This window comes from Scyliorhinus canicula, chromosome 13 (genome assembly GCF_902713615.1).
Source record: "Scyliorhinus canicula chromosome 13, sScyCan1.1, whole genome shotgun sequence".
Classification (NCBI taxonomy): Eukaryota; Metazoa; Chordata; class Chondrichthyes; order Carcharhiniformes; family Scyliorhinidae; genus Scyliorhinus; species Scyliorhinus canicula.
The window spans coordinates 155,762,167-155,774,351 of NC_052158.1; the positions used below are offsets into that span (position 1 = coordinate 155,762,167).

The 12,185-nt window shown below is 50.3% G+C and overlaps 1 protein-coding gene across 1 annotated transcript in view; it reads right to left on the minus strand.

Annotated features, from left to right (window-relative positions):
* The window catches only part of LOC119975669 (IgGFc-binding protein-like), a 140,148-nt gene that overhangs the window by 40,158 nt on the left and 87,805 nt on the right, over positions 1–12,185 (minus strand). Inside the window, 3 exon segments of the mRNA XM_038815451.1 lie at positions 6,354–6,556; positions 11,699–11,767; positions 11,999–12,083. Coding sequence (XP_038671379.1) covers positions 6,354–6,556; positions 11,699–11,767; positions 11,999–12,083 — 357 coding nt within the window.

The following is a 12,185-nucleotide window of genomic DNA, read 5'->3' on the forward strand; positions in this document are numbered from 1 at the left end:
CGCGGGGCCGCGCTAACCAGACCGCGGGGCCTCGCTAACCAGACCGCGGGGCCCTGCTAACCAGACCGCGGGGCCGCGCTAACCAGACCGCGGGGCCGCGCTAACCAGACCGCGGGGCCGCGCTAACCAGACCGCGGGGCCGCGCTAACCAGACCGCGGGGCCCCGCTAACCACACTGCGGGGCCGCGCTAACCAGACCGCGGGGCCTCGCTAACCAGACCGCGGGGCCGCGCTAACCAGACCGCGGGGCCGAGCTAACCAGACCGCGGGGCCGCGCTAACCAGACCGCGGGCCCGCGCGAAGGTAGATCCCTCGCAGATCGCAATGGCCCGCCGATCGGTGGCCCCCAATCACCGGCCTGGCCACTGCTGAGGCCCCCCCCCCCCCGGAGTCAGATACCCTCTGCCCCCACCGCAGACGTGGGTCCCAGCTCCCGCCAGGTGGTAGCACATGTAAACCACGCCGGCAGGAGCTCGGCCAGACGACCGCAGAGAATCGCTGTGGGGGCCTGTTCCTACGGCTCCCGACCAACGTTGCATCGACCGCGTGCGCAGGACTGACGGGGCCACGGAGAATCGCGGAAGCGCTGTCGCGCCGGATTTCCGGCCTGAACGGCTATTCTCTGCCCCCACGCCGGGCACGATTCCGGCGCGGATGTTCGGAGAATCCCGCCCAAGATGTTGGCTGCAATTCTCCAGAATTTGGCCCTGGAGAGTTTCTCACCGGTGTAGCCCACACGAAGGATGTGATTCTCCAGTCTCATTGGCCTCTCGCTCGAGCGAAACAAGGACGGTGAATAGTAGGAGGTCCGCGCTGGGCGCCAAACAGTCTGCGACGCAACCGGCCCGCTCCCGTAGGAAAAATCGGGACCGCGCCTTCGCGAGGAAAGAATCTAATTATCACTACTTAAGCCCTTTTTTTCATAGAATCTACAGTGGAGAAGGAGGCCATTGGGCCCATCAAGTCTGCACCGGCTCACCATCCCATTCCTGTAACCTACTAACCCCACCCAATCTATTTGGACACCAAGGGCAATTTATCATGGCCAATTCACCTAACCTGCACATCTTTGGACTGTGGGAGGAAACTGGAGCACCCGGGGGAAACCCACGCACACACGGGGGAAACATGCAGACTCCGCACAGACAGTGACCCAGACTTGAATCAAACCTGGGATCCTGGAGTTGTGAAGCAACTGTGCTAACCACTGTGCTATCGTGCTGCCCTGTACAATTAATGTGAGCCGCCCCATATCCAACGGTCTCCCATCATTCAGCAGCCTCCACAGCAAGTGGTCACGCTGGCGTCCATTAGTGCTCTTTTTGAAAAACGTGAACCTGGTGGCAGGGCTTCTGTGGAGAGCCGGGGAGGTGAATGGTCATCTTTGTTCACAGGCAAAGAGCCCGGCGGCGGTGGGAGTGCAGCCCCTGTGCTCCATGGGGGGGGGGGGGGGGGGGGGGGGGGGGGGGACACTTGGCTTGGGGTGGGAGACTCTCCACAGGGGCGGGCCACCATGGGAGGGCAGGGGAAGGGCGCTGGGGGGGCAACCGCTGGCGACGCCACCATGCCAACTCCTGGATCATGTGTAGCCGTTCCCGGGGCAAACCTTGTCCGTTTGCCCCAACAACCTCCCAGAACCCCCACCGGCTTGAGGTCTCTGGCCGTGCAGCTAAAAGATATTGCTAATAGGGAATTGGCAATCATGGTTAAGTGAGAACTTCACACAACCCAAGTGGATACCCATGGGTGTGCGGGGCCATGTAGCATGTGGGAGCCATTGCCTAGCATCCCAATCAGATTGTGATGCCTGCGCACTGTGCCTGAACACTGAGGGAGGCAACACCATACACCCAGCAGCCGAGATCCAAACACCTAGCGAATGGGACCCAGCTCCGGGGACACATCCATAGCTAGAGGGTGGATGCGTGCCATGGGGAGGGGACAAGCGCCCAATCCAGGTGACGTTATGAGCGGGTGTTCACGGTTCAGTGTCTGGGGTGGGGTGAGTCACTTGCGGCCGGGTATGCATGGGCAGGACATTCTGCGTTGGGGGGGGGGGGGTCCTGGGATGGAAGCTACCGCCATTCACCCGAGGAAGGAGCTGCGCTCCGAAAGCTCGTGTTTGAAACAAACCTGTTGGACTTTAACTTGGTGTTGTAAGACTTCTTACCATTCATCATGATCATGGCTGATCATCCAACTCAATAGTCAAATCCCGTATTCACTGCATATCCTTTGATCCTTCCCCCCCCTACCCAAATGCTATATCTAATTGTTTCTTGAAAACATGCAGGGCTGGATTCTCCATCCTGGGTCTGGAGCGCCCCCACTGACAGCAGGATCCTCGTCCCGACAGCCAGCCAATGGGGTTTTACATAGTGGGCACCCCATGCCGTCGGAAAATCTGCAGGCGTGAGTGCGCTGCCGGCGAAGCTGAAGATCCCTCCGACAGGGGAATCTAGCCCACAATATTTTGGCCTCAACCACTTCCTGTGTTAATAAATTCCACTGTCTGGGTGGAGAAATTTCTCCTCAGATCTGTTCTAAATTGTCTACCCCGTATCCTCAGTCTATCACACCTGCTTCTGGACACCCCCAACATTGGGAACATCCTTTTTGCATCTACCCTATGTGGCCATGTTAAGATTTTATAGGTTTCTATGAGATTCCCACTCAATCTTCTAAACTCCAGCGAACACAATCCGAACTGACTCAATCTCTCCTCATACGTCGGTCCTTCCATCCGAGGAATCAGTCTGGTAAACATTCTGTGCACTCCCTCTAGAGCAGGAGTTCTCAACCTTTTTTAACCCATGGACCCCTTTTCCTCTTAATTTTTTTTTGTGGACCCCCATAGCCATTCCACAGAAAAAAAAGCTTCTTATATGCGTGGTAAACTAATCCTTATATTTTGTCCGATGACTAAAGTCCATCTACCTTACCGTGAGGGTTGGAAACGGATTAGCCGTATTTTCGTACGTTGCCAAACTTATTCTAATATGAAAAGTAATGAAAAAAACTTTTTACTAAATTGAATTAAATTACTCTAAAAATAACCAATTCATATCAAATATACACAGTTTCTAGTGATTACTGTGTTAAATCATTCATTAAACTTGTCAAGGAGAAACGATGGGTGATTTTCACCTCTGTTTGTTCTAGGTAACTTTAAATTTACGACACTGTCAAATGTAAAGTTTTTTTCTTCTACTTGATTGCCATAAACAATTCATAGCTACATGAATATTTCTACTTTTAGTATTTTAATATGGCGTACATTACTGTAAAAATTTAATTCTCAGTAATAACAATTACTGAGGCCTCACGGTAGCATGGTGGTTAGCATCAATGCTTCACAGCTCCAGGGTCCCAGGTTCGATTCCCGGCTGGGTCACTGTCTGTGTGGAGTCTGCACGTCCTCCCCGTGTGTGCGTGGGTTTCCTCCGGGTGCTCCGGTTTCCTCCCACAGTCCAAAGATGTGCGGGTTAGGTGGATTGGCCATGCTAAATTGCCCGTAGTGTAAGGTTAATGGGGGGATTGTTGGGTTATGGGTATACGGGTTACGTGGGTTTAAGTAGGGTGATCATTGTTCGGCACAACATCGAGGGCCGAAGGGCCTGTTCTGTGCTGTACTGTTCTAATTCTAATTGTTCTGAAGTAGAATTGCTCTATGGACCACTAAAATATCACCGTGGACCCCCAATTCGGTATTTTTTTTGTGTGGACCCCCAGTAATGTTACATGGACCCCGGTTGAGAACCACTGCTCTAGAGCAAGAACATCCTTCCTCAGATAAGGAGAGCAATATTCCAGGTCTGGCCTCACCAAGTCCCTGTATAATTATAGCGAGATTATCTTCAGTGCCTTCAGTGATTCTTGATGTGCTTGGCCCTCTTAGCTCCTAGCTGCGCTGGTACGTCTAGGATGCACATCAGTGGTGGAGGCAGCCTGCTGCTTACCTCGTCCTGTGGCCTTCGATGCCCCTGGTAGTTGGGCGTCCTCTAGGGGTTCTGGGGCTGGAGGGCAGCAGCGTACTTGTCGGTGGCACCTGCACACCAATGCCACCCTGTCCCGTGTGCTGGCTGTGAGAAGCGGCCTCACCATAGGAGTGGAACTCGGGAGGAGCTGGTGGCCACCGTCGCCACTTCCTGGGCGGGTCTGTGTTGGCAACCAGGACCCCCTCCTCCCACTTAGTACCGATAGGACCCCGGGAGACAATTCAGGATGGAGGGGCAGCTGGTTCGAGCTGGCTGCCCCTGCATCATCTGACTCTGCCAGCCCTGGCAGCTCTTCAATGCCTGCACCATCGAAGAGCGGCACAGCGGCGCAGTGGTTAGCACTACTACCTCATGGCGCCAAGGTCCCAGGTTCGATCCCGGCTCTGGGTCACTGTCGGTGTGGAGTTTGCACATTCTCCCTGAGCCAGCGTGGGTCAAACCAAAGGTGTGCAGGCTAGGTGGATTGGCCATGCTAAATTACTCCTTAATTGGAAAAATGAAGAAAGGAATTTACAAACGTGCCTGCACCATTGTGTCGATGCCCTCGGCAATGCTCCTGTGATGAGGCCATGATCTGCACTGCCTCATTAATCTCACCTGCGACTGGGTCAAGTTCCACAGCGCCTCAGCCATTCCCATCTGAGAGCGGGATACGTCCAGCAGTACGTCATCAAGATCAGCCTCGTACTAGATCACGTCCTCCAACGAGTCGGATATGACCGTCACCGACCACGAGACACCTTGGACACCTTCACTAATGGTGGCAATGTTGTGCATCAGGCTTTCCACTGCGGTTGCCACCCACGAGAGCTGTGTTGCCCTCGGTGCCACGCACTGTCACCCACATCTCCTGCGCCTGTAGCCTCTGGGACTCCTCCAAGTGGCTATGGATCTGTTGGAGTGTCGCTGACATCTGCCTCTAAATGTCCCGACCTTAACGTTTCCATCAGCTCCGGGTAACCCTGTTCCATAGGCTCAGTATCTGACTGGGACCCAGCTGGGTCTTGGCATCCAGCAGACCTACGACTGCTGTCTCGCCTGGGGCCACCTTATGTATATTTTGCCCTGAGGAGGTGGAGGGGGGGGAGGTGTGTGGATGCTCAAGTGGGGGCGGAAAGGTCTCGAGGAGCCGTGGGGAGGGGGGGGGGGGGGCATTGGTATCTACTTGTTGACCTCTTTGTATGGCACTGGAGGCCATTCCTCCTGGTCACACTCCGAAAGTGTCACCCACTCTGGAACGTTAGCTCCCTTCTCTCTCCACAGAGACCGTCAGACCTGCTGAGACTGTCCAGTACTTTCTGTTTTTGTTTCAGATTCCAGCATCCGCAGTAATTTGCTTCCAGCTTCGTATTTAATTTACAGTTTTAAGTAGGCCTTTAACAGCGTTATACAAACTACTGCAAGTTATTCAGAGCATTACCCATTGAACAGGTGGGGCCTCTGGAAAAAAGTATGTGGTTGACCTGATAGAGATCTTGATGGTCATGAAAGGATATGATAGGGTATAAGTAGAGAAGCTGTTTCCATTTGCAGGCAACTTCTGGGCTTCCTTTCCTCAAGTTCAACCATGGCAGAGCAGAATCCATGGCCGATCTAACTTGAAACTGGAGACCCCATCCGAAATCCCATACACAGATTCATTTACATGACTAGGGTAACGCACATTAGCAACATATACACCAATTTATCTGCTCTAAGGTGGAGCGATGCAAAGCTGCTCCATCAGGACTAGCTGAGGCTCATCCTGGAGCTGAGGAGAGAGATTAAAAAGCTCTTCAGCTCCAAAGACGGCCATCTATCAATTTTCAAATAAGATCTGGGAATCTCTAAAGACTTCAACAGGACTCATGTCAGATCTCATCTAGCTTAATTCCATAGTCTTACTAAGAATATAACATGCTGAATTCCTGGAAGCTGAGTAATTACCCCAGACACTCCCCCTTGACGTCAGAGGCATAGAGATGAAGATTCTCTCAAAGACTTCAGCAGCAGGGCAGCACGGTGGCACAGTGGCTAGCACTGCAGCCTCACAGTGCTGAGGTCCCAGGTTCGATCCCGGCTCTGGGTCACTGTCTGAGTGGAGTTTGCATGTGGTTTCGCCATCACAACCAAAGATGTGCAGGGTAGGTGGATTGATCACACTAAATTGCCCCTTAATTGGAAAAATGAATTGGGTACTCCAAATTTATATTTTAAAAAAAAGACTTCAGCAGCTCTAGAATTTAAATAGGCAGAGTAATGAGCAGGTTTCTGGCATAACCGGCCTATTCCTTCCAGGTTCAGATTGATCTGCCGTGCTTTTTCAGCATTCTTTCTTTTCATTCAAGTAGCTTACATGAATGTCTATGAATTTACCTGAAAATATTTGTTGTTCTTATCCACACAGCCACACTGACTGCTTGGAACACATTTGTCCACATTCAGAACATATCCAGGGTCACAAAAGCATCCCTCAACAGTTGGTAGAAGACAGCCGTCAGGTGCAGACAGATCCGTACAGGTAGCAGGACAACTGGTACCACACCTCTCATAGTGACTACCACTTGGGCAGGATATGGCTGAAGAAAACAGAAATACAGCCTAAAATAATTTATTCTGTCACCATCTTATATAACATTTCAATGGGCGTCGGAAAAATAAACTGGTATTCAATAGGTTTGGCCATTTTACATAACAATAGAATGCATCACACTACCTTTTCACAGTAACTTCATTGCAGTGTTAATGTAAGCCTACTTGTGACAATAATAAAGGTTATTATTATTACAACCCCAACATCACAATGTCAAAACGTCTCAAAGGAAACTGTTGCTTTTGATTTTTCATTAATTAATGATAACAATATAGGTCTCAATCCAGTGGTGTGTGGAGGTTGCTGCGATTGAAGATGGATACTGAAACCTTCAAAGTGCTTTTTTGTGTTTGAAATTTCTATTGCTCTGCACAAATGAGGAAGAAAGAACAATGCGGTTCAGGACAGACCCTTCGGCCCTCCAAGCCTGCACCGATCACGGTACCTGCCTAAACTAAAACCGTACGGGAATGGCCATTTTGAGCAAAGTTCTGGAAGGCTACCTCAGGGCAAGTAGGGATACAGTCAGAGAGTTTTACAGCACAAAAAGAGGCCCTTCAGCCCATCATTTGTATGGCGGCCACCATGTACTAATCTGTTCTAATCCCATTTTCCAGCACTTGATGCGATACGTGTATGCTCTGGTGTTTCAAGTGCTCATCTGGGTGCTTCTTAAATGTTGTGAAGGTTCTTGCTTCTCCCACCCTTTCAGGTAATGAGTTCCAGATTACCACCACCCTCTGGGTGAAAATGCTTTTCCTCACCTCTCCTCTAAATGTCCGGCTCCTTACCTTAAATTAATGCCTCCAGGTTACTGAGCACTCTACTAAAAGGAAAAGTTCATTCCTAACTCCCCTATCTATGTCCCTCTTAATGTGATAAGAAGGGGTGACGATGGCAGGGAACTGATTTTATGAGTTAATTTTTGACAATGTAATAATGGTATTAACTTAAGTTTATCATTGGCACAATTTGTTACAAAATTACAAGATATCGAGGGCCGAAGGGCCTGTTCTGTGCTGTACTGTTCTATGTTCTATATCTTAACTCCCCCCACATGGCAGAAACCAGGAGGAATGAGTTCATTCTCAGCATCACTTTCCCATTCAGGTGCAATCTGTGAAGATGAGATGAAGTGCCTATTTGAACCACCGTAGAAGGTACTTTCAGCAGTGCTGTCACATAGGAATTTCCAGGATTTTGATCCAATTTCAGGATGACATGCTAGGTCGGGAAATCTGGAGATGGCGAGTTTCCATACACTTGCTGCCTTTGTCCTTCTAGGTGGTGGATGTTAACAAGGTTGGAAATAGCTGCCGAAGGATCATGGGCGCAATTCTCCGGACTTACGAAAAATCGGAGAATAGCGGGCGGCGTAAATTTTTACGGACACGCTGGTCCGACGCCCTCCCGCTATTCTCCCCCCCCCCCCCCCCCCCACACCCGCCCCCCCGACACGAATCGCTGCTCGCCGTTTTTTTACGGCGAGCAACAATTCTCAGCTGGCCGATGGGTCGATTTCCAAGGCCTTTACGGACGTTTTTATGAACGTAAAACACACCTGGTCTGACCGTTCGTAAAAACGGCCGTAAAGTCCCGATCTGGGGAACCATGGCACCGATTGGCACGGCCGTACCACATACCGGCCCGCGCATGCGCGGATTTCACGCATATGCGTGATGACGTTATCCGCGCATTCGCGGGTTGGAGTCGTCCAATCCGCGCATGCGCGGCTGACGTCATCTGACCCGTCAGCCGTCGCTAACTTTGGCTAGCGGGCTTAACAAAATTCGTTAAGCCTGCGATGCCGGAGTTCACGGCCGCACGATGCTAGCCCCGACCGGGGAGCAGAATCGGTTCCCGGTCGGGGGTGCGGAGGCTGGCTTTAAACGCGCCCGTTTTTGACGCCAGCTTCCCGATTTTTCGTAACTCGGGAGAATCGCGCCCCATATTCCTGACTTCTGCCTAGTAGAAGGTGGAGAACCTTGGATAGTTAAGAGATGAGTTATTCATCACAAAATTCCTATCCTCTGACCTGTTCATTGGATTGGATTTGTTTATTGTCACGTGTACAGAGGGACAGTGAAAAGTATTTTTCTGCGAGCAGCTCAACAGATCATTAAGTACATAGGAAGAAAAGGGAATGAAAGAAAATACATAATAGGGCATCACAAGATATACAATGTAACTACATAAGAACCAGCATCGGATGAAGCAAACAGGGTGTAGTGTTAATGAGGTCAGTCCACAAGAAGGTCATTTAGGAGTCTAGTAACAACGGGGAAGAAGCTGTTTTTGAGTCTGTTAGTGCGTGTTCTCAGACTTCTGTATTTCCTGCTCGATGGAAGAAGTTGGAAGAGTGAGTAAGCCGGGTGGGAGGGGTCTTTGATTATGCTGCCCGCTTTCCCCAGGCAGCGGGAGGTGTAGATGGAGTCGATGGATGGGAGGCAGGTTTGTTTGATGGACTGGGTGGTGTTCACGACTCTCTGAAGTTTCTTGTGGTCCTGGGCCGACCAGTTGCCATACCAGGCTGTGATGCAGCCAGATAGGATGCTTTCTATGGTGCATCTGTAAAAGTTGGTAAAGGTTAATTTTGTGAGGGCCACGAAGAATCCAGCACGAGTTTTCAGGATACAAAGAAATAACATTTATTTACAAATTAACATATATTTATACAGCAGCAACAACGTCTCTTGCTGCCAAACTCCTCTCTCCCTGGTTCCAAACTGGCCAGCTCTATTTATGCAGGGAGTCTGCTAATGATTTCTCCGCCCCCCTCATTGGGGAAGCTCATACTCCCACAGGATTATGGGATTGTCATTAGTCCCCAGCCAATGGTAAGCAGGCAGGTTATAACAGTTAATGTGCACATGCCGAATTTCCTTAGTTTCCTGAGGAAGTACAGGCGTTGACCAGCTCTTTAGTTTTGCTGGCATTGAGGGAGAGATTGTTGTCATTACACCACTCCACTAGGTTCTCTATCTCCCTTCTGTATTCGGACTCGCCGTTATTCGAGATCCGGCCCACTATGGTCGTGTCGTCAGCAAACTTGTCGATGGAGTTGGAAATAAATTTTGCCACGCAGTCGTGTGTGTACAAGGAGTAGAGTAGGGGGCTAAGTACGCAGCCTTGCGGGGCCCCATTATTGAGGACTATTGTGGAGGAGGTGTTGTTGTTTATTCTTACTGAACTGGTCATGACTTGTCAAGTTAAATTTCTGGTCAATGGTAATTTCCACGATGTTGATAGTGGGGGATTCAGGGATGGTAATGTCATTGACTGTCAAAGGGAAATCTTGTTGAAGATGTACATTGCACAGTGCGAATGTTACTTGTCATTTAACAAGCCATGTCAGGATGTTGTCCAGGTCTTGCTGCATGCAGGCACAGACTGCTTCAGTATCTGAGGAATTGTGAATGGGACTGAACACCATGGGCGCGATTCTCCCAGACAGGGAGAAATCGTAAGGCTGGCGTCAAATCCGGGCGGGTTTGACGCCAGCCTCCCCCTCCCCGACCGGGAACCGATTCTGGTCCCCGGTCGGGGCTAGTATGCCGCGGCCGTGAACTCCGGCATCGCGGGCTTAACGAATTTCGTTAAGCCCGCTTGCCAGAGTTTGATCCGGCTGACGCGTCACATGACGTCAGCCGCGCATGCGCGGATTGGAAGACTCCAACCCGCGCATGCGCGGATGACGTCATCGCGCATTTGCGCGAAACCCGCGCATGCGCGGGCCGGGATGCCCCTCAGCCGCCCCGCGAAGTGATACAGCGGGGCGGCGGAAGGACAAAGAGTGCGCGGGAAACGGATCCGCTGCCAGCGATCGGTGGGCACCGATCGCGGGCCCATGGCACCCTTGGCACGGCCGTGGTACTGCCACCTTAGGGACAGGTGCCACCTTAGGGACAGTGATACAATTCACCTTCATCAGGTCATTCTCCTCAGGGTTAGCTATATGTAAGGTCCTGATCGGAGGGACTTTGTAGTCTGCCCAAGGAGGCGAGATCTTTTGTGATTCTGACAGCCTTGGTCGCAGCACGTTCTGTGATTGCAGCCTAACAATGTCACCGATACCCCTGTCATCCTCCAGGGAGGTATCGCATTGGTTTGTGGTGCCCTTGACCATTGAGTCTGGTGCAACGTTGTGCAGTTTGTTGCTGCTTTGGTGATGATCGGACCATGCGAACACTGTTGTGAGGGGGTCGTCCAACACTATGGACGCTATAGTCAATGGAACCATGGAGTTTCTGAACCCTCTTCTCAGCAGTCTCTCGTGGCAGGGCTAGCTCGATAGCTCTTTTCAGGTCCAATGTTGTTTCTGTCACCACCTTCCTCCGAGTTGCCACATTGTTAATCCCCGCACACCCATAACATCTCGGAGAGGGATGGACAAAACTCACAATGTTCTGCCGGCCTTCAGAGTCATGACAGAAAATCAGTTACCGACTCCCCTGAAATCCATACAATCATGTTAAACTGAGACCGTTGCAAAATCACGGATGGTTTTGGATCGTATTGATTGTCCACCAATTCCACCAGTTCATCAAAGGACTTTGACTCCGGGGCTGCCGCGTACGTGAGGCTTTGATTATGCCAAAAATTGGGGTCCCGTATTCAGTCAGGAGAATTACCTTTTGTCCTCTTCATTGATGCCGTTAGCCTGGAAAAAGTGTCACATACGCTCGGCGTAATGGGCCCAATCCCCCAGGCCTGCATCAAAGGCCTCTAATTTCCCAAAGATTAGGATTTTCAAAACTTCACCCAACTCGTAGCTGTCTGGCAATATTCCAATGCGGCTGGGATGCCTAGAATCTTAATTGCTGGTGTACTTTGTCACATAAAGATGCAGGAGTCCCAAGACAATAAGTAAACAATAGTTTACACTCAATAAGGCCCCATTTGGGATAACCAGGATACTGTCCTTGTCCGGACAGGCTTTTAGATTGTCTAGTAACAAGCCACAACTGGGAGGTGAAGCTAGTATTCCACGAATCCCACGGGGAGATTGATTAGAGTATCCCCTTGGGGATCATGAGAATAATTACAACTGTAAACCGATCATTAATGAGACTGGAATAAGAATATAACAACTTAAGTCCCACATCATATGTGGGCTCTTTTAATTCACCTGCTGTGTCAGAAGTCACAGTGCTGGCTGTAGTTGGAAAGCTCGTTGTGGCTGTTGTGACACACGTGACTGCAGAACAAAATAAGGTAAAACCTGAGAAGAATCGCCATTTTACAAAACAGACAAATCAAGTCAACTTTCCAGCCAACGTAAGTGCGGGAAATTAAAAATACCAACACATTACAAAAAGAGGTCAAACAAATGTCAAAACTAAAAGCAGTGCTAAGTTTCATTTATATTCAAGATATCAAAACAAATCAACCACAAACTATGTCAGGAAATTGAGTCATGTCTACAAACCTCCACAGCATCCAGTATGGAAGGAGATGTCATCCACAGCAACATCACTGCGATAGTCATTGCCCCGGACTGCTTCAATGAGGATCTGGAAGAGAAAGCATCACACTATTGATAATCAAAATTTGACAACTGCAAGTCAAACAATACAGTTTCCCTATCTTCCTTCCAGTGGACCTGGACCCTCTTA